Source organism: Macaca nemestrina, chromosome 9 (assembly GCF_043159975.1).
Source record: "Macaca nemestrina isolate mMacNem1 chromosome 9, mMacNem.hap1, whole genome shotgun sequence".
NCBI lineage: Eukaryota > Metazoa > Chordata > Mammalia > Primates > Cercopithecidae > Macaca > Macaca nemestrina.
Window position 1 is genome coordinate 83,077,481 of NC_092133.1, and position 26,335 is coordinate 83,103,815.

General features: G+C 39.5%; 1 protein-coding gene across 4 annotated transcripts in view; it reads left to right on the forward strand.

Annotated features, from left to right (window-relative positions):
• LOC105495979 (bone morphogenetic protein receptor type 1A) overlaps positions 1-25,962 on the forward strand; it is a 169,928-nt gene extending 143,966 nt beyond the window's left edge. For 3 of the 4 annotated variants that reach the window (XM_071069846.1, XM_011765989.2, XM_011765988.3), the window contains exons 7-12: positions 9,927-10,071; positions 15,121-15,313; positions 17,170-17,467; positions 19,483-19,658; positions 21,323-21,453; positions 21,541-25,962. In XM_071069846.1, coding sequence (XP_070925947.1) covers positions 9,927-10,071; positions 15,121-15,313; positions 17,170-17,467; positions 19,483-19,658; positions 21,323-21,453; positions 21,541-21,666 — 1,069 coding nt within the window. In that variant the 3' untranslated portion in view covers positions 21,667-25,962. Of the gene's footprint in view, positions 1-5,738; positions 5,814-9,926; positions 10,072-15,120; positions 15,314-17,169; positions 17,468-19,482; positions 19,659-21,322; positions 21,454-21,540 lie in introns of all 4 variants that reach the window. The other variant, XM_071069847.1, reaches the window with a different exon arrangement.
• The last annotated feature ends 373 nt before the right edge of the window (positions 25,963-26,335 follow it).

Genomic DNA, 26,335 nt, shown 5'->3' on the forward strand with positions numbered 1-26,335 from the left:
CTGTTTTTCTCTTGAATTGCATAGATTTTTTTTCTCTTTGATTTATAGAAGGTCTTTATATTTCAGAAATCAGCCCTTTGTAATATGAGCTACCTGTACTTTTCTTTTTTTTTTTTCCATGCTGCGTTACCGCAGAGCTACCTACACTTTTCATTGTAGTGTGTCTTCAGACTGCCTGCAGTGCCTTCAGCCACAGAGTAAAGAAGCCTATCAGACAGGTGTGTGCTCTCTAAGCAATAGATAGGATGTTTCTTCTTAGGGAAATCTGTTCAGCCCAAGAGATGAAACCTAAAAATACTACTGTTAGGGCCCAGTGAAATGGTCCAGGCAGATTATATTACAGTGAAGCTTATAATCAGTAAACCCTACCTGTATACTAACAGCTGCCAATCAGGGTATCAGGCTGTGAAGGATACTGATCTATGAGAAACAGGAACCAAGTGAGTTGAGCCTTGTGATTGCCCACCTTCTCCCTGAACAGAGTTTCGGGTTGGGCATCACAAGGGGAGCCCAGGTGTAGCCAGCAGGCTGTCTCAGTTCGAGGAGTTGTGAGGAAGCTACCAAGCCTGGGGAAAGAACACCTGAAATGATTGAGGAAACAGTGTTTGGTGCTCACACAAGGCTGGGAGTAGGCTATGTTCACACCAGCTGTGAGAATTGAAAACCCCATAATTCATAGGCTTTGGTTGAAGGACTCAGGAGGATTTTGCCTGTGGTGGGGAATAATTAGCCCTAGACTTAACATGGCTCTGGTCTCACCCTAAAAGCAAGTCCCAAATGGATCACACCATTTCTAAGTCACTGTATCCTAGAACAAAACTCAACAGTATTTATAGGAATATAAAAATATCTGGCATCCAACAAGGTAAAATTCACAATATCTGCCATTCAATAAATGAATACTGTGAATAAATGAATACATATAAATATGGCCCATAATGAGGAAAGAAATGAAGCCATCAAAACCACTGATTCAGAACTGATACAGACTTTAGAATTAGCAATGACATTAAAATAGTTGTTAGAACTGTATTTTATATGTACAAAAGTTAAATCAAGACATGGAAGATTTTGTAAAAGATCATTACAAAATGAAACTTTAGGAAATGAAATCTATAATATCTCAGATGAAATATACTAGATGAAATTGGTGACAGACACTGTAGAAGAAAAGATGAGTGAACGTGAAGACATAGGAATGAATAGAGAATCAGTGAGCTGCGGGACAACTTCAGATAGCCTAATATCGATATAATTGGAGTTCCCAGAAGAGAGGAGGGACGAAAAACATACAGAAATCATGATCAAATGTTTTCAAATTTATCTATTATTATTATTTTTGAGACAGGGTCTTGCTGTGTCACCCAGGCTGGAGTGCAGTGGTGTAATCTCAGCTCACTGCATACTCCACCTCCTGGGTTCAAGCGATTCTCGTGCCTCAGCCTCCTGAGTAGCTGGGATTACGGGCGTGTACCACCAAGCCTGGCTAATTTTTGTATTTTTAGTAGAGATGGGCTTTCACCATGTTGGCCAGGCTGGTCTTGAACTCCTGGCCTCAAGTGATCCACCTGCCTCGGCTTCCCGAAGTGTTGGGATTACAGGCGTGAGCCACCGCACTCAGCTTTTTCAAATTTAATGAAAACCATGAACCCATATATCTGAAAGCTCAGCAAACCCTGAGTAGAAGAAACATGAAGAAAACTACATTAAGGCACATGATAATCGTATTGCTCAAAACCGATAATAAAGAGAAAATACTAAATGAAGCAAGAAGGAAAAAAGGCAGATTATCTACAGAGGCACAAAGTTGAGGATGACAGCAGACCTTTTGTTGGAAACAGTGCGCTCAAGAAGATAGTCAACCAGCATCTTTAAAGTGCCCAAAGAAAAACATCACAGACCTTGAATTCTATAGCCAGAGAAAATATCCTTCAAAAATGAAGGTAATGGGAAGACTTCCAGTCATACAGAAAACCTGAAAGAACTCCGCCCCCTTAGACCTACCCAACAAGAAATGTGAAGGGAAGACAGGCCAGGTGGAGATAAGAATCCACATAAGAGAATGAAGAGCTGGAAGTGGATCCAAGTGACCCTGACACAAACTAACAATATCTTTTAAGATGAACAAAAAATACCACTCATCTGAGACTCAGGCTGTGGACACTCAAGTGGGTGACCTATAACACTTCACAGAACATACGCTCAGACATCAGGAACTGGTCGTGTAGGCTTTTTTATAGTTCTAAACTAAATACTACATAGAACTTTGTGACTGCCCTGTTTAGCTTTTGAACTTCATGTGCTAGTTGAGTCTATGTGAAGATTCATTATTGATCAGATATACACAGTCTGTAATTTGGAATATTCATTCATATTTAGTTGAACTTGAACAAGTCACAAGTTGTTCTCCATAGCAAACCGTAAAAGGATAAGATTAAAGGGAGGTCTGTCCGTCAGCATATTAAGGTTTGTCTGTTTTGTTTGCCTCATTGATATTTTGTTTCCCTTTTTTTGATGTGATTGTTTTCCTCCAATTTAGATACGTCTGCAATTTATTCTCCATTCACATTTACATTCATGACCCATGACCCTCAAAACTGATACCTTCTCTAAAACCTTCTCTGGAACCATGGCCTCCCTTTACTGTGGACGAGGCATCATTCCGTACCATACGCCAGTTCCTGGTTGTTTCCTCTGGCATCCTCTTTTGTAGCTCCTTTAATCCTTCAAACTGCTTAGATCCTGTGATCTGCCCCCATAACACTTACTAATTTTATCTTGCATTTTTCTTTACATTGGCAAGTATTCATTTACTTGTTCATGCTTATTTGCCAAAAGTCTGCATTTCCATTCAACAAGAATCTCAGTGGTAGCAGAGATTACTTAACCATTAATATTGATGATCAACTGGCTGGCTGTTTAAATTGCCACTTTCCTCTTGAATCTTGAAAGGTGCCCATGGTTAATCTTGTGTGTCCCTCATGCTTGGCACACAGGGGATACTTACTCACTCTTGTTGATGTTTGCCAGCCACCCTTGGCCCAGAATTTCTACTTGGGAAATAGTATCACAGATGCATTTGTCAGATGAAAAGCCTGCTTCTGGCTTTATAATGGACCCTTTATCCTCATTGTCTTTAGGGGACTCCTGGTCCTACAGGAGTTAAATATTAAGAATTGAATGACTTTTTAAATTGCAGTGATTACAGGAAAAAGAAAAATTGCCAAGTAATGTTTTCATAAGAAAGAACATAAACATTTTCTAACTACCTAAAAAAGGAGCTGCCAATCAGCTTTCGAAGTGATTAAAAATAAGAAAAAAATGTCCTATATGTACATGTATTTTTATTACTTTCAGCACTCTCCATGTATTTAATTCTAAATACATGTTTAGAAGTTTTCATCTGATACTGTATTCCTTCTGCCTGAAGAATTTCTTTCACCTCTTGTAGTGCAGGTCTGCTGGCTCTAAGTCCTCTCAGCTTTTGTCTGCAGTCTTTTGCCTTCATTTACCCAAGGTATTTTCACTGGCTGTAGAAATCTGGGTGGGCTCGAGTTCGTTTCCCTTAAAGCTGTCACTCATTATCTTCCACTTGCATACCTTCTGACATACATTTTGTCTTTGATGTGTACTGTATGTAATTTTTTTCATGGCGTCCTTTAATGTTTTCCCTTTATCTTTCATTTTAAACAACTCAGCTATAATACCTTTAGAAGTATATGTGTGTTTCTTTTTTGGTATTTTTTCTGCTTTGGGTTTCACTGAGCTTAGTGAATCTATGGTTTGCTATCTTTCATTATTATTGCAAAATTATCTACTATTTTTTAAAAAACACTTTGTGCTTTTATCTGTCTCTTCTGTTTTTGAGACTCCAATTATACATATTTGAGATTATTTGGTGTTGTGCCACAGCTCTTTAATTCTTCAGTTTTTCTCACTCGTTTTTTCTTTGTATTTTAGTTCAGGTAACTTCTATTTACCTATTTTCAAATGCATAGATTTTTTTTTTCTTCACGTGTGTCCATCTGAGCTGGGTACTGTTGAGCTCATCAAACTAATTCTTCATCTTTGATAGCATGTTTTCCCTTTTTCACATTCCTGTCTGACTTCATTTCTCTGCTGAGACTCTCCATCTGTGTATTCCTGTTACCACCTTCACCAGGTGCCTTCCCCTTTTAATCACAGTTCTGTGAAAGGCCCTCCTGGCAGCTCCAGCACAAGTGCTGTCTGCCACCGGTCCTCTTGATTGCCTGCCCCCTTGGCAGTGAGTGATTTTTCCTTGCTTTTTAGTGGGTCTCATAAGTTTATTTGGATGTTGTACATCATGTTAAGAATAGCAGAGATTGTCACAATGAGATATCAACCTCACCCCAATTAAAATGGCTGTTATCAAAAAGAAAACAAATGCTGGAGAGGCTGTGAAGAAAGGGGAACCACAGCACACTGCTGGTGGAAATGTAAATTGGCACAGCTACTATGGAGAACAGTGCGGAGGTCCCTCAAAAAACTAAAATTAGAACTGCCCTATGATCTCGCAATCCACTATTTGGTATATATCCAAAAAGAAATCAGTATATTGAAGGCCTGTTCACACCCCTATGTTTAAGCACTATTCATAATGGCCAAGATGTGGAATCAACCCATGTCTTTTAGCAGGTGAATGGATAAAGAAAATGTGATCTCTACAGTGGAATATTACTCAACCAGAAAAAGAATGAAATCCTGTTATTTTCAGTAACATGAATGGAACTGGAGTTCATTATGTTAAGTGAAATAAGCCAGTCATAGACAAATACTACATGTTCTCAGTCATACGTGGGAGCTCAAAAGGTTGATCTCATAGAGGTAGTAAGTGGAATAACATACCAGAGGCTAGGAAAGATGGAGGGAGGGAGGTTGGATGAAGTTGGATGGATGAAGAGAGGTTGATTAAGAGGCACAAAACTACAATTACTAATATAAGAAATAAGTTCTAGTATTTGATAGTACAGTAGGAAAATTATAGTTAGTAATTTATTGTGTATTTCAAAGTAGCTAGTCTTTAAGAGAAGAATTGTAATATTCCCAACACAAAGATATAGCCTGGACAACATGGCGAAACCACATCTCTACAAAAAAATACAAAAATTAGCCGGGCATGGTTGTACACATCTGTGGTCCCAGCTGCTGGGGAGGCTGAGGTGGGAGGATTGCTTGAGCCCAGGAGGCGGAGGTTGCAGTGAGCCAAGATCACGCCACTGCACTCCAGCCCAAGCAGCAGGAGCCCTGCCTCCTCTTCCCCACCCAAAGAAAAACAAAAGATAAATATTTGAGATGATGGCTATCCCAGTTACTCTGATTTGTTCATTTTACATTGTATACATGCGTAAGATATCACATGTACCCTCCAAAATATGTACAGCTGTTATACATCAGTTTTACAAAGAAGAACAGACATTGAGATAGAGACATACTCCTGAAAATGGGCACACCTCCTCTTAGACTGTTGATAAGCAGGAGGTGTTCAGTCTAGTAGGAGTCAATTTGGGTTAAGGTTTTGTTTAGTGTTTGGGTCTGTGCTAGACCCAAAGTTTCAAATTCCTTCAGCGATGGGCTGCTGTTCGTTTGCTTCGAGTCGGGGTTTGGGTGCAGAAGGAAGTGTTTTTCTCTGAGTTCCTACTTCCCCCATAGCTTTCAGCTCTTACTGCATCGTTGCACCTCTGTGGGAGTCACTGTCCATGTTCTTGTTCCTCCTGCAGAAGTCATCTGCTGTTGCGTGTTATTCACATTAGAGGACAGGTGGAAAGTGAGGGGGGCGTGCCTGTTGTCCTTAGGTAGGTTCTGTGTTGCTAGACCTGAAGGGTGCAGCTTCCTCAGGGCTCTTGCACCTCCTCCCACAGAGGTAGCTGACCTCCCTGTGGTCCTCCTGTAGGATCCTGTGCCCACAAGGAGAGAGGAAGGTGTCATCTTCTCCTATTCCTCAGCATCAGAGGATCTTAACCTGGTCAGGGCACAGGGAACGTTTCCTCTACATCCCCAAGAGGCTCGGAAGTAATGGATCTTTGCCTGTGCTCTGGGGCGGGGGGAAGAGGGTGTGCAAGAAAGAAAACAATAGTCATGTTATACAGTGAGGGCCGCGTGTAGATAGAGTTTATGTAGCCATAATAATACAAGCACTGAATGTTGAGCTAAGCAAATAATATAACTGTAAGGAGGAGGTGAGGATGGAAGTATTTTCTGTTTTGGGGAGCCGCAGGGTGTTAAATGATCAGTTAAATTTTCATATTCCCCAGTGTAAGTCAATAGTTAAAGCCTAATACTGAAAAACTTAAAATGTCAGTGTAAGGATGCGATTTAGAAATAATGAGGGCCAGGTGTGGTGGCTTACGCCTGTAATCCCAGCAGTTTGGGAGGGTGAAGTGGGTGGATCACTTGAGGCCAGAAGTTCAAGACCAGCTTGACCAACCTAGTAGAACCTCAACTCTACTAAAAATACAAAAATTAGCCTGGTGTGGTGGTGTGTGTCTGTAGTCCCAGCTACTTGGGGTTCCCAAGAATTGATCAAACCAGGAAGGCGGGTGTTGCAGTGAGCTGAGATCGCACCATTGCACTTTAGCCTGGGTGACAGAGTGAGACCCTGTCTCAAAAAAAAAAAAAAAAAAAGAGAGAAAAGAAAGAAAAAAGAATGAGGTAAATGTTAAATAACCTTCAAAAAGTCACAATTCTTTATTCTAAGAAGTGGAAACTGGATAGGAGAAGGAGAGGAGACAAGGGATGGCTTTTTCATTGCCAAGCCATGGAGAACTGTATGACATTCAAAGGTAGGTGAATAAAGATGCTTGATAAAATTAAATATTAAGTTCTATAAATATAAAATTTGATAAAGTTTAAAACTGAGTTCTAAAAGTTTATAACACAAGGGTAGGGATAAAGGTGTAGGGAAAATAGGCATTCTTATATGTTGGTGGAGGGATTCCAACTGGTGCAGCCGTTCAGGAGGTCAGTAGGGCACTCCATCAAAGTTCCAAATTCAGTAATTCCTACTACAGATATGGTAGAAAATTGTATTTCACACTTGCATGCAATAAGACTAGAAACCATCTAAATATTACCAGTAGGTGGCCAGGCGCAGTGGTGCACGCCTGTAATCCCAGCACTTTGGGAGGCTGAATCAGGTGGATCATTTGAGGTTAGGAGTTCAAGACCAGCCTGGCCAACATGGTGAAACTCCATCTCTAATAAAAAAAAAAAAAAAATACAAAAATTAGCCGGATGTGGTGGCAGTTGCCTGTAATCCCAGCTACTCGGGAGGCTGAGGCAGGGAGGATTGCTTAAACCCAGGAGGCAAAGGTTGCAGTGAGCCAAGATTGTACCATTATACTCCAGCCTGGGGGACTGAGTAAGACTCCGTCTCAAAATAAAGAAAGAAAGAAAAAGAAAAATAAATATTACCAGTAGGTGAATGGTTAGCAGCCATACAGTGGAACACTATCTAGCCATTAAAGAAAAAGGTGACACTTGTGTACTTCTGTGGAATGATACCCCAGGTAAGAAGCAAGATGCAGAACGGCATCGGTGTCTCTCCAGAAGATAACCAGAGAGACCAGAAGTAGTTTTGTTTCTAAAGAAATAGGGAATATTTCCTTAGAGAATTACCTGAGCTCAGGAGTTCAAGACCGTCCTGGGCAACATAGCAAAACCCCATCTCTACTAAAAATACAAAAAAAAAAAAAAATTAGCTGGGCATGGTGGCACGTGCTTGTAGTCCCAGCTACTCAGGAGGCTGAGGTGGGAGGATCACTTGAGCCTGGAAGGCAGAGATTGCAGTGAGCTGAGATCATACCACTGCATTCCAGCCTGACAATAGAGCTAGATCCTATCTTAAAAAATATGTATTTATTAAAAGTATGAATAGGCAATTCCTTAGACGTGAACTTGACAGCTTAGGGATAGAACTGGGAGGAAGATTTTTTTTTCCCATATACCCTTTTGTGCCTTTTGAATTTTAAACCATTTGAGTCAATTACCCATATAAAGTTTTAAAAATAAAATTATAAAAATCATTAAGTACATTGGGCTATTTATATGGAAAATACTTTAATTTGTTTCTTAGTTTCCATTTTATATTATAAATTCTGAGTGGACCATACGACTAAATGAGGGAATCAACATGTTAAAACCAGGCCAGGCACAGTGGGTTGCACCTGTAATCTCAGCACTTAGGGAGGCCAAAGCAGGAAGACTCCTTTGAGCCCACGCTGGTCTCATCTCAAACTCCTATGCTCAAATCAACTCCCTATCCCAGGAGTTTGAGACCAGCCTGGACAATGTGGTGAAACCTCATCTGTACGAAAAATACAAAAATTAGCCAGGCATAGTGGAACACACCGGTAGTACCAGCCACTTGGGAGGATGACGTGGGAGGATCACTTGAGCCCAGAAAGTTGAAGCTGCAGTGAGCCGAGATCGCGCCACTACACTCCAGCCTGGGCAACAAGAGTGTGAGACCCTGTCTCAAAAAAAAGAAAAGAAAAAAATTTAAACCTTGAGAATCGGCCGGGCGCGGTGGCTCAAGCCTGTAATCCCAGCACTTTGGGAGGCCGAGACGGGCGGATCACGAGGTCAGGAGATCGAGACCATCCTGGCTAACACGGTGAAACCCCGTCTCTACTAAGAAATACAAAAAACTAGCCGGGCGAGGTGGCGGGCGCCTGTAGTCCCAGCTACTCGGGAGGCTGAGGCCGGAGAATGGCGTAAACCTGGGAGGTGGAGCTTGCAGTGAGCTGAGATCCGGCCACTGCACTCCACCCTGGGTTAGAGAGCGAGACTCCGTCTCAAAAAAAAAAAAAAAAAAAAAAAAATTTAAACCTTGAGAATGTATTTCTTGACGTTAGGGTTGAGTGGTTGTCTTAAGAGACAAAAGCATATGTCAAAAAGAGTAAAGATTAACTAATTTGTCTACACTGAAATTTAAAAACCAACATAAAAATGCCATAAAGAGAATGCTGTGATAATCACGGACTGAGAAGATGCTTGAAACACAATTGTCAACATTTGGTGTACAGATTATATAATGAACGCCTACAAATCAATAAGGAGAAGACTTCAGGGAACACTTCAATTGAATAATGTGCAATAAACACAAATAGGTTGGTCAGGCACAGTGTCTCACACCTGTAATCCCAGCACTTTGGGAGGCCAACATGGCAGATCACTTGAGCTCAGGAGTTCAAGACCATCCTGGGCAACATAGCAAAACCCCATCTCTACTAAAAATACAAAAAAAAAAAAAAAAAAAAATTAGCTGGGCGTGGTTGCACGTGCTTGTAGTCCCAGCTACTCAGGAGGCTGAGTTGGGAGGATCACTTGAGCCTGGGAGGCAGAAGTTGCAGTGAGCTGAGATCATACCACTGCATTCCAGCCTGGACAACAGAGCTAGATCCTATCTCAAAAAATATGTATTTGTTAAAAATGTGAATAGGCAGTTCACAGGAAAAAAAAAAAACTGAGCTGTGGAAAAAAATTCAATTTCGCTAGTAACCAGAGGAAAGCATATTAAAAGAAGGCATTGTTTCATATCTATCAAGTTGGCAAAAGTCTGAAAATATGACTTCAAGGTTTGGGTTGGAATGTAAGGAAATGTATATTGTGATTATTTGAAGTCGTATTTTTTTTATAGCTAGGATGACACTTCACATCTGATTTTGATAGTTTCTTTTTACATGCCGATATACCATAGACATCTTTCCATTTTAACATGATACATGGAACTCTGAACTCCATTTCTAGATGTATTTAACAGGATATATTATCCAACGATAAGGCTAATTTGGATAGGATTTTGTCTGAGGGAAGGATAACGGTATAGAGAATCTCAAGGTTTTCTTAACCTTAGGGTTTTATAGTTTTTCATTTTTAATGTAGATTGTTTTCTGCTTTTTTAAAAGACATTATTGCAAGAGCATCTCAAGCAGACGTCGTTACAACCGTGATTTGGAACAGGATGAAGCATTTATTCCAGTTGGAGAATCACTAAAAGACCTTATTGACCAGTCACAAAGTTCTGGTAGTGGGTCTGGACTACCTTTATTGGTAAGTTGAAAGTTCCTATAAACATGAATGGTGTGTTGATTTAGAATGTGTCCTCATGATGGTGGACAGTATAATTATTGCAGATCAGGGAACAATAATGGACACATTTTTTTCTCCTTATTTAGAAAGAGGTGTGCGTTATTGCAAGGTGAAATTAGCTAAAAATAAGAAATATGAACCAAGAAAAATAGAATAGGCAAGTAAGATAGAGCTGTAAACAAGGTTAGGAACCGAGTCCTACAGAGAAGGTCGGTGGAAGTTAGATCACGGAGTCCTATATGAAAGGCAAGAGTTAGCTCACAAGTTTTGCTCTAAGCATTTTACCAGCCGACTTAAAGAGGAATCAGGTATAAGATTCCTTGCATCTGTAAGGTTAAACGGATTGATTGAGGGAACTGTAACTATTTCAGATTCTGAAATAAAAAAGAAGTTTCAACAGATATTCTTAGAGAGGATGCTTCTCTCAATATACTACCACCAAAACATAGTTCAATAAAAAATAATTTTAAAGGGGATTACAAATAAATTCCAACAAATTTGGACTGATTCTTGGTATGAGAGAAAAAAAGATAATCCCAGCAGGTTCATTTATATATGGAAATACTCAAATTTATGGGTTGAAGGAACTCTTATTTGAGAGGACCTGTGTTATGAACGCTAGATATCCAGATAGGTTTTAGTTTTTAATTGTATTCGATGAAAGAAACTGATCTCTTCTTAGTTTATTTATTTCATTTTACTTTATTTTATTTTAATTGTATTGAGACAGTCTTGCTCTGTCACCCAGGCTGGAATGCAGTGGCCTAGTCTCGGCTCACTGCAACCCCTGCTTCCCAAGTTCAAGCAATTCCTGTCTCAACCTCCAAAGTAGCTGGAATTACCAGATGCACCACCACGCCTGGCTATTTTTTTGGTTTTTGTTTTTTTGGAGGGATGGGGTTTTGCCATGTTGACCAGGCTGGTCTCGAACTCCTGGCCTCAAGTGATCCTCCCACCTTGGCTCCTAAAGTGCTGGGATTACAGGCATGAACCACCGCACCCACTCTGATCTCTAATTTTAAAATTCATCTTATTAAATAACTCTAATTGAATTGGAAAGGTAAAAGTAAAACTGCCTTCATATGCAGACAACATGATTGTTTATGTAGAAAATCCCAAGAATGATACAACTACTGCAGCCAGTATATGACTTTATCAGGTTGCAGAATACAGAGTCATTGTACAAATATCATTGAATTTATATGCACTAGCAACAAACAATTAAGAAATTATAAAAACAGTATTTAAAATAGCATCAAAAACCATGAAATATTTAGAATAAGCCTAACAATTTATGCAAGACCTGCACACTGAAAATTATAAAACATTGCTGAAAGAAATTAATAAAGCCCTAAATAAGTGGAGATGTTTATAAATCTGAGGACTCAGTATTAAGATTTCAGTTTTCCTCAAATTGGTGTGTAATTTCATTTGAATCCAAATGAAAATCAGAGCAAATTTTTATAGAAATTGATGTATATTCTAACACTTATATGGAAATGCAAAGGACTAGAAGAGCCAAAACAATTTTGAAGTAGAAGAACAAAGAGGAATCACTACCTGATTTCTGGATTTACTGTAAAGCTCGATAATGATCACAATTTGGTACTGGTGTAAGGATAGATGTATCGATGAATGGAACAGATTATGGAGTTTAGAAAGGAACATGCACTTAATATGGTTAATTGATTTAAAAAAAAAAAAGGTGCCCAAGTAATTCAGTTGGAAAAAGGCAATCCATTTAACAGATGGTGCAGGAAAAATCGGGAATCCATTTACCAAAAAGTTAATCTCAGCCCTTACCTCCTCACTCTGTATACAAAATTAACTTGAAATGTAGCATAGTCCTAAATGTAAAAGTTGAAGTATAAAACCTCTAAAAGAAAATGTCCAAAGGAATTATTGTGACCTTGGGCAGACTTCTCAGTACATAAAAAGCACAAATCATTTTTTTTAATGATAAATCAGGCTTTATCAAAATTTAAACCTTCTGCTATTTAGAAGACAATGTTAAGAAAATGAGAAGACAAGTCACAGATTGGCAAAACAGATCTGATACAGGGTGTTTGTGCAAAATATATAAGAACTTTTGCAACTCAATAAGACAACCTAATTTTTTAAAAAAATGGCCAGAAGATTTGAACAGACACTTCCCCGAAGAAGATAAAAGAATGGCACACAAGCACATGAAAAGATGTTCAGCATCAACAGGGATATACAAATTAAACGCAGTAAGATACTACTACACATCCACTAGTATAGCTAAGACTGACAATATTAAGTGGTGACAAAGATGTAGATCAACTAGAAATCTCATACATTGCTGATTGGAATGCAAAATGGTATAGCTATTTTGAAAAACAGTTTGACAATTGTCTGGAAAGTTAAGGGTATACTTTCTGTACAATGAAGCAATCCTTCTGCTAATTATTTACCCAAGAGGTATGAAAATTTGTCCACACCAGAGGCCTGAATGTGAATGTTGATAGCAGTTTTATTTATAATAGACATAAACTGGAAACAACCCCAAAGCTCATTAATTGGTAAATGAATAAACAAATGCTGGTACATTCATACAGTGGAATACTACTCATCAGTAAAAAGGAACAACTTCTAACACCTGTAGCAGTAACAGTGGGTGAATTTCAGAAGTATTTTATGCTACATGAAGGAAGTCAGACACAAAAGGCTACACTCCTGCCTCAGCCTCCCAAGTAGTTGGGATTAAGGCATGCGCCACCACACCCAGCTAATTTTTGTATTTTTTTTTTTAGTAGAGGCGGGGTTTCACCATGTTGGCCAGGCTGGTCTTGAACTCCTGACTTCAGGTGATCCACCCGCCTCAGCCTCCCAAAGTGCTGGGATTACAGGCATGAGCCACCACGCCCAGCCAAAAAGTGAAAATTTTTTTAGGTGATTAAAATGTTCTGATTTTTTTTTTTTTTTTTTTTTTTTTTTTTTTTGAGACGGAGTCTCGCTCTCTAACCCAGGCTGGAGTGCAGTGGCCGGATCTCAGCTCACTGCAAGCTTCGCCTCCCGGGTTCACGCCATTCTCCTGCCTCAGCCTCCCGAGTAGCTGGGACTACAGGCGCCCGCCACCTCGCCCGGCTAGTTTTTTTGTATTTTTTAGTAGAAACGGGGTTTCACCGTGTTAGCCAGGATGGTCTCGATCTCCTGACCTCGTGATCCGCCCGTCTCGGCTTCCCAAAGTGCTGGGATTACAGGCTTGAGCCACCGCGCCCGGCCAAATGTTCTGTATTTTAATTGTGGTATTGGTGATTACATGATACAGATTTGTCAAAGGCTTGTTGCACTTTTCTCAAAAAGGGTACATTTTATGTAAATTATAAAATCTTGACTTAAAAACTTACAGGCTGAGGCAGGCAGATCACTTGAGGTAAGGAGTTCGAAACCAGTCTGGCTAACATGGTGAAACCCCATCTCTACTAAAAATACAAAAATTAGCTGGACGTGGTGGCAGATGCCTGTAATCCCAGCTACTCGGGAGGCTGAGGCAGGAAATCGCTTGAACTGGGGAGGCAGAGGTTGCAGTGAGCTGAGATTGGCTGCTGCACTCCAGCCTGGGCAACAGAGTGAGACTCTGTCTCAAAAAAAACAACAAAATTTACAAAAGGATTCTATAATAAATGATACATAAAGTCACTTTAACTTTGCACTAAATCTAGTTCATTTTAGAAGCATTTCCAACTTGGAACACAATGTTCTTTTTAATGTAGAATGATCACTAACGCTTCTGAAAATGAAAGATAACAATCCATATACATCTTTTATTTAACAAATATGAAAGTACTTCTGATATTGTCCCAAATAGATACCTGTATTCTGTGAGCAGGGGATGGATTTCAAGCAAATATATACGTAAATAAGAATAAAGTTATGATTGTGTGAAGTGCAGCAACTGAGAGGTTTTGTGTGCTATGAAGGTGTTTAAGTGAGAAAATAGCACTCTAAGTAAAGGGAACTGGACATTCAAAAAGACCCAGAGACAGGAATAAGCTTGAGTGAATTCTAAAAGTTGACATAAATCAAACAGGAGGTTTGTGGCTGGGTGGTCACAGCGAATAATGGGGCCAAGCCAGATCTTGCAGGGTCTTATAGATGGGATTTTTAAGATCTTTAACTGTCATTTGGACTTTGCTGCATAATAAACCATCCCAAAACTTAGTGCCGTGAAGCACAAACATTATTTCTCATTCTGTGAGTCTGCGGGGCAGTTCATTTGTTGGACTTGCTCAGCTAGAGCTAGGTAGTATAGTTCACACGCATGGCCAACCGTTCATGCTGCCATTATTTGTTGTTCACAGGATTACCAAAGCAGCAGGAAAGGGCAAGCCCCAGTCCACAAACATTTGTCAGGTCTTTGCTTGCATCACGTTCGCTGTTGTTCTTTTATCCAAAGCAGGTCATATGGCCTAAGCCCTGAGTCTGCGGGCCAGGAGTACCCATGGCTGTGTGCACTGGGAGGGGAATTATTATGACCATTTTTGCCATTAGCCACACTGAATAATCTGTTTATAATTTCAGAATACATTGTAAATTGTTTCATACTTTAAAGTACATTATGGCTGAGCATGGTGGCTCACACCTGTAATCCCAGCATTTTGGGAGGCCGAGGTGGGCGGATCACCTGAGGTCAGGAGTTCAAGACCAGCCTGGTTAACATGGCTAAACCCCATCTTTACTAAAAATACAAAAAAATTAGCTGGATGTGGTGGTGGGTGCCTGTCATTCCAGCTACTTGGGAGGCTGAGGCAGGAGAATCACTTGAAACTAGAAGGTGAAGGTTGCAGTGAGCCGAGATCGGGCCACTGCACTCCAGCCTGGGTGATAGAGCGAGATTCCATCCAAAAAAAAAAAAAAGTACATTATAAGTTTTTAACTCGAGCTGGTTGGGTATACCATGCTTTTTGATGAGATGGACTATCCCTTTGCCAGTCTTAATGGGTTTCTTTCATCAAGAGCTCAAACCTTTTACTTTTTTCTATAAAGGTTCAGCGAACTATTGCCAAACAGATTCAGATGGTCCGGCAAGTTGGTAAAGGCCGATATGGAGAAGTATGGATGGGTAAATGGCGTGGCGAAAAAGTGGCGGTGAAAGTATTCTTTACCACTGAAGAAGCCAGCTGGTTTCGAGAAACAGAAATCTACCAAACTGTGCTAATGCGCCATGAAAACATACTTGGTGGGTACACACTGATTCAGTCAATTTCATGTTTGACAAGGCTAGTGGGGGGTGCAGGTGGAAGCCTCTATATATGCTTTGAAAACATGTGTGAGTTCAACTATATACACTTGTCTAAAGGAAACCCAGTAGAATACGTGGTTTAAATATAACATAGTCTGGAATGCCAACCAAGCTGTTTCTTTACTAACCAGCTGAAGAAACAGCAGTGAGCTTCAAATGGAAAATAATACTAGTTTATTGGACTTACTCCCATAGTAATGAAAACCCAGTCTTTCATAGATAATTTAAGCAGTGATTTAGGGTAACATATGCCTTTTCCCTTTCATAAGCCCAACAGCCCAACATGCAGTTTCATTGTATGTTCTGTGTTTAATGTGTGTTTCCCCCCATCTCCACATTTACACAATAATAGCAAAGTAATTTAGGTATGAGCTGGTCAGTCAGGTGCATAAGGCGATCTGGCTATCCTGAGTTTTCTTTTCCCTTCACCTCCTGTTTTCCTCCCTTTAATTTGTAGAGTGCATAGCACATTGCCAAGCAGGCAATTGTATTAGTTTCCTAGGGCTGCTGTATCAATTACCACAAACTGGGTGGCTTCAACCTCCAAAATGTATTCACTCACAGTTTTCGGGGCTAGAAGTTTAAAACCAAGGTGTTGGCAGAGCTGTTGTGTCTCTGAAGACTCTAGGGGAGGAGCCTTCCTTGCCTCTTCTGGCTACCGGTGGTTGCCAGGAATTTTTGGTGTTCCTTGGCTTATTATAGACAACACTCTGGTCTCCGTTTCTGTCATCAAGTGGCCTTCTCCCTGGGTGTCTGGGTCCACATTTCCACCTTATAACATCACCAGCCATTGAATTCGGGCCCACCCTAATCCTGTATGAGTTATCTTAACTTGATTACATCTGCAAAGACCCTCTTTCCAAATAAGGTCACATTTATAGGTGACATGGATTTTAGACATGAATTTTGTGGGGGACCACTATTCAGCTTAGTACATAGCACTCACTGACCTTTTTCTGGAGGGAAGATGGTAGGAGAGAAAGGAAAAGAGCAGGACTGTGGACCTGGCAGTCAACGAACCAGACTGAAAAGGCAGCTGTGATGAGTCACTGATGGGCAAATGGGAGTTGGCTTAATTAGGAGCTAACTCTTAGTTGGACATTCTTAATTTTATTAAAGTGTCCACTTTTTGCTTTGAAATTGAGAGCCTTTTCCACTAGAGAATCATGTAGGTTGATAATATTCTCCAGGTTATTTGTATAATATGTGATCTTTTTCTTTTCTTTTTTTTTTTTTTTTTGTTTGTTTGTTTTTTTGAGACAGAGTCTCGTTCTGTCGCCCAGGCTGGAGTGCAGTGGTGCCATCTCAAGTCACTGCAACCTCTGCCTCCAGGTTCAAGTGATTCTCCTGCCTCAACGTCCAGAGTAGCTGGGACTACAGGCACGTGCCACCATGCCCGGCTAATTTTTGTATTTTTAGTAGAGACGGGTTTTCGCCTTGTTGGCCAGGCTGGTCTTGAGCTCCTGACCTCAAGTGATCCGCCTGCCTCGGCCTCCCAAAGTGCTAGGATTACAGGTGTGAGCCACCGCACCTGGCATATGTGATCTTTTTCTTAATCTTATTATCACTTTCATGATTATTAAGGTTATAATAAATTTATTGTAGAAGTACAGTTATATGTGTAAATGTAGAAATAAAATTTTTAGTAACACATTCATGATTTGGTGTCAGGCAAATTAAAGTTTCACTATCTGCACATGATACCTAAGTTTTTCTCAATATCCAGAATGAGCATTACTTCTCCCTAGCCATCTCTGATAATGACTAACCTTTTAAACTCATCAACTGGACAGGTTTCATAGCAGCAGACATTAAAGGTACAGGTTCCTGGACTCAGCTCTATTTGATTACTGATTACCATGAAAATGGATCTCTCTATGACTTCCTGAAATGTGCTACACTGGACACCAGAGCCCTGCTCAAATTGGCTTATTCGGCTGCCTGTGGTCTGTGCCACCTGCACACAGAAATTTATGGCACCCAAGGAAAGCCCGCAATTGCTCATCGAGACCTAAAGAGCAAAAATATCCTCATCAAGAAAAATGGGAGTTGCTGTATTGCTGACCTGGGCCTTGCTGTTAAATTCAACAGGTTAGTGGTTCTTTGCCCCACTGTTTTGAAATTTTTTTAATCTCCAAAAGATATTTCCCTATTTGTCTTCAAGATAATGGAATTCTAAAACTGTACACATGCTCGTTTTTAGTTACATAAATATATAGTTGGGGGGATTTTGTTCTTTTTACAAAAATTGTGTGCTACTCCTCCTATACGTAATTCTTGATATATTTTTGGGGTTTTTTTTTTTTTTTCTTTTGAGACAGTGTCTCACTCAGTTGCCCAGGCTGGAATATAGTAGTGTGATCATAGCTTACTGCAGCGTCGACCTCATGGGCTCAAGCAATCCTCCCACCTCAGCTTCCTGAGTAGCTAGGACTACAGGCGTGCACTGCCACACCCAGCTAATGTTTTTATTTTTGTAGAGATGGGGTCTCACTGTGTTGCCTAGGCTGATCTCAAACTCCTAAGCTCAAGTGATCCTCCCAAAGTGCTGGGATAACAGGTGTGAGCCACCACGCCCAGCCGGATTTCCTTTGTTATAGTCTTAGCCATCCTTCCATTTCAGCTGATGTAAATCTACCTCATTCTTTTTTATAGATGCAGAGTTTTCTTTATCTGGAGGTACTGTAGTTTATTCTTAAGACCCAACTGATGAACATTAAAGGTGTCTTCAGTTGATTATTAAAAAGGTTTTAATGAACATTGTTGTATTTTATCCATATGTTATATATTGGATCCTTGTGCACTTGTACAAGCATTTCTTCATGATGGATTCCTAGAGAAGGGCTTGCTGAGGTAGTGAGTTTATACATATTAAACTATGGTATGTTGCATATTATTTCTTTTAGGAGTGTGCCTTAGTTTACACACCCATAAGCAGTAGAGATAAGGATGTCATTTTTCTATCACCACTTGATAGTGTCAGTATTTTAAAACAAATGCAAGTGTTAGAAATTACAAATTTTTAGAAAACCTTTGAAACCATTTTAATCTCGTAATTCTAGAATGGAGTGGCTGTGTTACATTTCAGAATTCATTTTAGGCTGTAACATAAAAGTTCCAGTCTTTAAAACAACTGTAAGGGACATTTAAATCTGTTGCAGTGTTGTGAGTCAGTGTAGTATTTGTTGGCTCAGATATTTATCAGATGCTATAAGAAAATACAGTGCATATATTGATCACTACTTTAGAGTAATTATTACTAATTATCAGTATGATCATGTAAACATTGCTAACAACAGAACTATGTTGATTGGACCCATAAAGAAGAAAATGTAATCCTATGTCACAAAGCCTTAGTGTATCATATGAGAGTGGTAAAAGCAAACGATTCCTCTTCTATTTTCATATTCACCACTTCTCAGACATAATTATCTACTATCTTTTTTTTTTTTTTTAAAAAACAGAGTCTCACTCTGTTGCCTAGGCTGGAGTGCAGTGGCATGGTCTCGGCTCACTGCAGTCTCCACCTCCCAGGTTCAAGTAATTTTCATGCTTCAGCCTCCCAAGTAGCTGGAATTACAGTCAAGTGCACACCACTCCTGGTTAACTTTTGTATTTTTAGTAGAGGCGGTGTTTCACCATGTCGGCCAGGCTGATCTCAAACACCTGACCTCAGGTGATCAGCCCTCCTTGGCCTCCCAAAGTGCTGAGATTACAGGCATGAGCAACCGTGCCTGGCCTTACTTTATCTTATATTCAGTGTTGTCCTCTTTCTTAGACACCAAACTTATTTAGTGACAAAACCTGACGTGAATGGATGTGAGGTATGTATTGCCCTTATCCAGTTGAGTAGGACTGTCGGACTTAGTGTTTTGCTGCAGACACAGTACTGAGTACTGAGTTTGATTAAGAGTGCTGCCCCAACTCTACCGAGGATGTCATGTAGTATGTAGCATATATTTAAAGAAAAATCTGAAAAATGCTAAATTCCACAATACATCTGGCCCCAAGGAGAAAAAGAAGCTTTTATAAAATAGGACAAAAATGCAAGATAAACTATTTTATTCTTAGCCCTCAACTTGGACATTGGCTTTCTTTTGTTTCAGTGACACAAATGAAGTTGACGTGCCCTTGAATACCAGGGTGGGCACCAAACGCTACATGGCTCCAGAAGTGCTGGACGAAAGCCTGAATAAAAACCACTTCCAGCCCTACATCATGGCTGACATCTACAGCTTCGGACTGATCATTTGGGAGATGGCTCGTCGTTGTATCACAGGAGGTAGGAGTTTGAGTAGTTTCTGATTATGTTTATTTACCCATCATTTTAAAAATAAAGGCTCCAGTTATATAACTTTTTATTTTTTAATTTTTGTGGGCATATAGTAGGTGTATATATTATTGGATAAGGAGCTATTTTGGTACAGACATGCTGTGTGTAATAATCACATCTTGGAGAATTGGATATCTGTCCCTTCAGACATTTATCCTTTGTTTCACCAACCAATTATAGTCCTTGAGTTATTTTTAAGTGTACAATTAAATTATTATTAACTGTAGTCCCCCCGTTGTGCTATCAAATACCAGGTCTTATTCATTTTTCTATTTTGTTTCTACTCATTAAACATCCCCCTGGCCCCCTGCTACCCTTCCCAACCTCTGGTAACCATCCTTCTGTTCACTGTCTCCATGAGTTCAGTTGTTTTGATTTTTAGATCTCACAAGTAAGTGAGAACATGTGAAGTTTGTCTTTCTGTGCCTGGCTTATTTTACTTAATGACCTCCAGTTCCTCCATGTTATTTCAGAAGACAGAATCTCATTCTTTTTTCTGGCTGAATAATACTCCGTTGTGTATAGGTGCCACATTTTCTTGATCTGTTCATCTGTTGATGGTCACTTAGGTTGCTTCCACATCTTGGCTATTGTGAACGGTGCTGCAGCAAACATGCGGGTGCAGATATCTCTTTGGTTAGCTGATTTCCTTTCTTTTGGGTATACACCTAGGAGTGCAATTGCTGGCAGTTACGTAATTTAGATGTCACATACGTCAGAGTCCCCAAGACTGCCCCCAGGTTGCGCGATTTCACTTGAAGGACCACAGGACTCGGCATGTGGTTGTCCCAATGGCTAACATTTATCCCAGTGAAAGGATACAAATCAAAATCAGCCAAGTTTTAGCAAACCAGGCGAGGCTTCCCAGAGTCCTGTCCCAGTGGAGTCAGGGTGTGCTTCATTCCTCCTACGAGTTGTGACAACACATACAAAGTGTTCTTGTGCGGGGAAGCTCCTTAGAGACTTGGCGCCCAGAGATTTTACTGGAGGCTGGTCACATAGGCATCCTCTGCCTGGCATGTAGCAGAATTCCAGCAGGAAAGCAGATGTGCAGTACGCACCACATTGTTTGCACAAGCAGCCCAGGCGTGGTGAGTCACCCTCACCGTTTCCGGGAGGTTCCATGTAGGGAACTGTTTACCATTCATGTATCCAGGCACTGGCCAAGGCCAAACCTTGCAAGCCGCCATTCCTAAGGGAAGGTCTCAGGCCTGCTGTGTGAACCCTTATCTGCACCTCATAAGTCTTTCTACTGCAGAGCAAACTGAAAAAATAATAAATCTATTCATTAGTAGGAACAACCGTGTGAGTAAATAATTATACTTGAGGGTAAATGGCTGGTTTCGCCTTGCTTATTTTTTGTAAGGAAGATTGGTATGCCCTTTGTTGATGGACTCTGTCACAGTTGTGATGACATCCCTGGTGGAGGTAGAGGACGTAGTTGGACATAAATAAGAGAAAAACATACATCTGCTATTAAGAGTGAATCATCATGTCTGTATTTTTTCTTGTGTAAGAATCCGTTTTAGTTCCATAGTTTAGCAAAAGATGCTTAATAGATTGGTATATTTTGTCCAGCAACTGTTTTTGTGCTCATGTTTTCTCCCTTACAGGGATCGTGGAAGAGTACCAATTGCCATATTACAACATGGTACCGAGTGATCCGTCATACGAAGATATGCGTGAGGTTGTGTGTGTCAAACGTTTGCGGCCAATTGTGTCTAATCGGTGGAACAGTGATGAAGTGAGTGGAACTCAGTCCCCTGAAGAAGTGATTGGTAAATGCCACGAAAGATATTCTCTGCTCACTAAACATCTCTTTACTTTTCAGTGTCTACGAGCAGTTTTGAAGCTAATGTCAGAATGCTGGGCCCACAATCCAGCCTCCAGACTCACAGCGTTGAGAATTAAGAAGACGCTTGCCAAGATGGTTGAATCCCAAGATGTAAAAATCTGACGGTGTAACCATCGGAGGAGAAACTCTAGACTGCAAGACTGTTTTTACCCATGGCATGGGTGGAATTAGAGTGGAATAAGGATGTTAACTTGGTTCTCAGACTCTTTCTTCACTACGTGTTCACAGGCTGCTAATATTAAACGTTTCAGTACTCTTATTAGAATACAAGCTGGGAACTTCTAAACACTTAATTCTTTATATATGGACAGCTTTATTTTAAATGTGGTTTTTGATGCCTTTTTTTAAATGGGTTTTTATGAACTGCATCAAGACTTCAATCCTGGTTAGTGTCTCCAGTCAAGCTCTGGGTACTGAATTGCCTGTTCATAAAACGGTGCTTTCTGTGAAAGCCTTAAGAAGATAAATGAGTGCAGCAGAGATGGAGAAATAGACTTTGCCTTCTACCTGAGACATTCAGTTTGTTTGTATTCTACCTTTGTAAAACAGCCTATAAATGATGATGTGTTTGGGATACTGCTTAGTTTATGATAGTTTGTCCTGCCTTCCTTAATAATGTGTGTGTGTGTGTCCATGCACATGCACGCCAGGATTCCTCTGCTGCCATTTGAATTAGAAGAAAGTAATTTATATGCATGCACAGGAAGATATTGGTGGCCGGTGGTTTTGTGCTTTAAAAATGCAATATCTGACCAAGATTCGCCAATCTCATATAAGCCATTTACCTTGCAAGTGAGATAGCTTCCCCACCAGCTTTATTTTTTAACATGAAAGCTGATACCAAGGCCAAAAGAAGTTTAAAGCATCTGTAAATTTGGACTGTTTTCCTTCTACCACCATTTTTTTTGTGGTTATTATTTTTGTCATGGAAAGCATCCTCTCCAAAGTTGGAGCTTCTAATGCCATGAACCATGCTTACAAAGAAAGCACTTCTTATTGAAGTGAATTCCTGCATTTGATAGAAATGTAAGTGCCTATAACCGTGTTCTGTATTCTTTATTCTCAGTAACTTTTAAAAGGGAAGTTATTTATATTTTGTGTATAATGTGCTTTATTTGCAAATCATCCACTCCTTTACAACCATACTTTATATATGTACATACATTCATACTGTAGAAACCAGCTCATGTGTACCTCACATCCTATCCTTAAGGGAAGAAATGTTATAAAGTAGAACTAAATATGAATTTTCAGAATTAATGCATTCAAAGTAATATATCAAATCCAGGACTTTGTTAACTTCAGGCAAAAACTTCATTAGGGTAATATCATCTCAATTTTTTCAAATGAAAGGATTCTTTAATTAGAAATTTATATGTCAGAGCTGTTATAAATTTATCAACTGTTAAATATGTTTTGGACATCTACATCATTTGAGATTTTTAGTTTTTTGATTTCTGTTCCCTAACTTGTGAAGACAATGAAAAATCAGGCAGAAATATTTAGTATCTAGTCAGTATCTGTAGCTACACTGTATAACTGTTCTTCAATAAAATGGTACATATTTTATAGATGCCTTGTTATCTCAAGAAATCTGATTTACATAAACTTATACTTCTTTAATGCCTTTTAAATATTAATCTCCTATTCTGAGCAAACAACTCATGAGTACATCAAGTGAGATAGTTTTATTTGATTATAACAAAATAAATGTGATTATGTCACAACATTGTCAAAAAGGTTTAAATTAAACAGGAAGAAATCAGCATATGTCCACCCATTACCAAAATGTGACTATCATTTAAGGTTAAAACTTACAAATTTGTCTACACATCAAATTTCACAAATTTGAAACTTGCCTTAACCATTTTGATTAATAAGTTTCATCTACCATAATTAAAGTCTGAAGTTTTCATCAAGATAAGTAAATTTGCATATGGATAATACCCAATAACTTGCTTTTTCAGAATTTTTCCCCATATGTATACTGAGAAATACAAATATTTTAATCTGAGTTGCCATATGATATGATCGCACTTAGAACACCCAATTTACTTAACCTTGGTTTACTTTTGACTTGATACCATAAATCTTTAAAATCATTTGTCATGTTAATAAAATATGTAAAGACAGGCAAAGTTTATTCTTGGAAATGTTCAAATGGTATGTAGAAGCAAAAAATTACAGCCAGTATATGAGACCACTATTACGGTTTTTTAAAATTAACGTGGTCTAGTAAAAGTGGTATCAAGAGTTAATCTTAGAAACTTGTTCAGTAAAAACATTTTCTTTTTTTTTTTTTTTTTTGAGACGGAGTCTCGCTCTGTAGCCCAGGCTGGAGTGCATTGGCCGGATCTCAGCTCACTGCAAGCTCCGCCTCCCGGGTTCACGCCATTCTCCGGCCTCAGCCTCCCAAGTATCTGGGACTACAGGCGCCCGCCACCTCGCCCGGCTAGTTTTTTGTATTTCTTAGTAGAGACGGGGTTTCACCGTGTTAGCCAGGATGGTCTCGATCTCCTGACCTCGTGATCCGCCCGTCTCGGCCTCCCAAAGTGCTGGGATTACAGGCTTGAGCCACCGTGCCCGGCCAGCAAAAACATTTTCTAGTATAACATATTCTTTAAAAAGCAAATGCTGCCATCTTTGGAATCTTAATCTAAAAATGTGGCCAGGCGCGGTGGCTTACGCCTGTAATCCCAGCACTTTGGGAGGCTGAGGTGGGCGGATCACAAGGTCAGGAGTTCAAGACCAGCCTGGCCAACTTGGTGAAACCCCATCTCTGCTAAAAATACAAAACTCAGCTGGGCATGGTGGCGGGTGCCTGTAATCCTAGCTGCATGGGAGGCTGAAGCAGGAGAATCGCTTGAAACCAGAAGGCAGAGGTTGCAGTGAGCCGAGATGGTGCCACTGCACTCCAGCCTGGGCAAAAGAGTATAAACTCCATCTCAAACAAACAAGCAAGTAAATAACAAAAAACAAAAATTTTGCATTCAACTTAGTTTTCGTCTCTCCTTTCCACTCTTATTCTTAAATCTGAAGCTCATCGAGTAAGTGAAATATTTAAAGAATATGATAGACCAGCAAGAAGAAGTATTATGTAATACCATAGTTAGTAAATTTGTAAAACCTTGGAAGCTATTATTTGGTCCCACTTGCAATTTAATGTTTTTAAATGTGTAGCTTCATTTAGATATCTATAAGTAATTAAAATATAAAAGCAAATAAAAAACCTAAACTACCTGACTATGAACGGGAAAAGTTAACTCTCAGAGAGAGTTATCCTTGTGAATTCTCTTTATGCTGGCAAATAGCTCTAGGATTAAAGGCACATTAGGGTTTCCTTCAGTTTGTTCATTCTAAGCTTTTACTGTGTTTCATAATGAACAAGTTTCTGATGTACAAAACTTGAATCCGATTTCTTTGGAAATATTTTCACAAAGTTATTTTAATCAATATTTTACATTGCCTTTCCAGTGTCCAGAAGTGTTTCTAAACTTTGAAAGTGACCTATAGTTTTTTGTATGTTTTCCTAGAATGTGCCAAATTTTGATTTACTCACTCTAACAATCAATGCTTTTCTTGAGATGCTTTGTTCTGTTTAGAACAAAAATGCACTATAGTTTTTAAAGGATCATGCATCTTTGAGTTGGCCCAAGATCAAATTTGATATTGAATAATTTATTCCAGGGCAGCTTTTATAAACACACTTCATAGATGTTGTTTTGAAATGTTTCTAAGTATCTAAAATCATTTCAACGGCAGAAATGATTTTTATTTTAACAAAAAGATTATGATGGCCCTCGTAGTGTTTAAAAGTGGTCATATTTATTACTGACTTGAGTCAGGTGTTAAAATAGCAGTGCCACAGCTCGTCTCTTGCCTAAGTGCTATTGTGAGAGTCACAGTGGAAACTGCAGGGAGGAGACGTGTTGCTAAGAACCACAATTCAGGGCAGCAGCCTGTGAAGCCACGTGTAATGATGGTCCCATAAGGAACGTGTGGGAATATGGCTTTTGCAAAGGATTAACTATTGTAATTTTAGCTTATGCTCTGTATTCTGTTTTCTATGGAATTATTTAAGCCCTTTTAGTGACCTTTGTCCTGGCCCATTTAAAAACTAAAATGTAGTATATATTGTATAAAATGAAAATATCATTATTGCTTCATTAGGGAAAACTGTACATAGGCATTGAAAAAAGGGTAAAAGCAAGCAGTTTTATCAGGCAATTGTAAAACACCAAATATATAGATTTGTCTTTGATATGTAACACACTAAATGTATTTTGTACAGCATCTGGTTTAAAAGGTGCCTTATTAAGTTTACCGTTACTTGCTTTGTTCTATATACAGATTATGTCCAATGTATCATTTTGAAGTAAATAACCTTATTTTAGTACACTTTAGTAATGTTTTTTGTGATGCTACACTCAGACAGTATTGTGCATCAGAAGTCATCTGTTGAGATTTTGTAACACATAAGTTAGTGTACATACATATGTTCCTGAGATGTGCACTTCAGCTACCAGAAACCCAGTATGGAGCACAGGTAGGTACACGCTTGCCTTGTGGAGATAGAGAACTTCTAAACCTATCACAATGCAGGGGTTTTACTTTAAAAAACAAGACAAAACCTTGTTTTCTTTTTTTGAGACGGAATTTTGCTCTTGTTGCCCAGGCTAGAGTGCAATGGCATGATCTCAGCTCACTGCAACGTTTGCCTCCCGGGTTCAAGCAATTCTCCTGCCTCAGCCTCCCAAGTAGCTGGAACTAC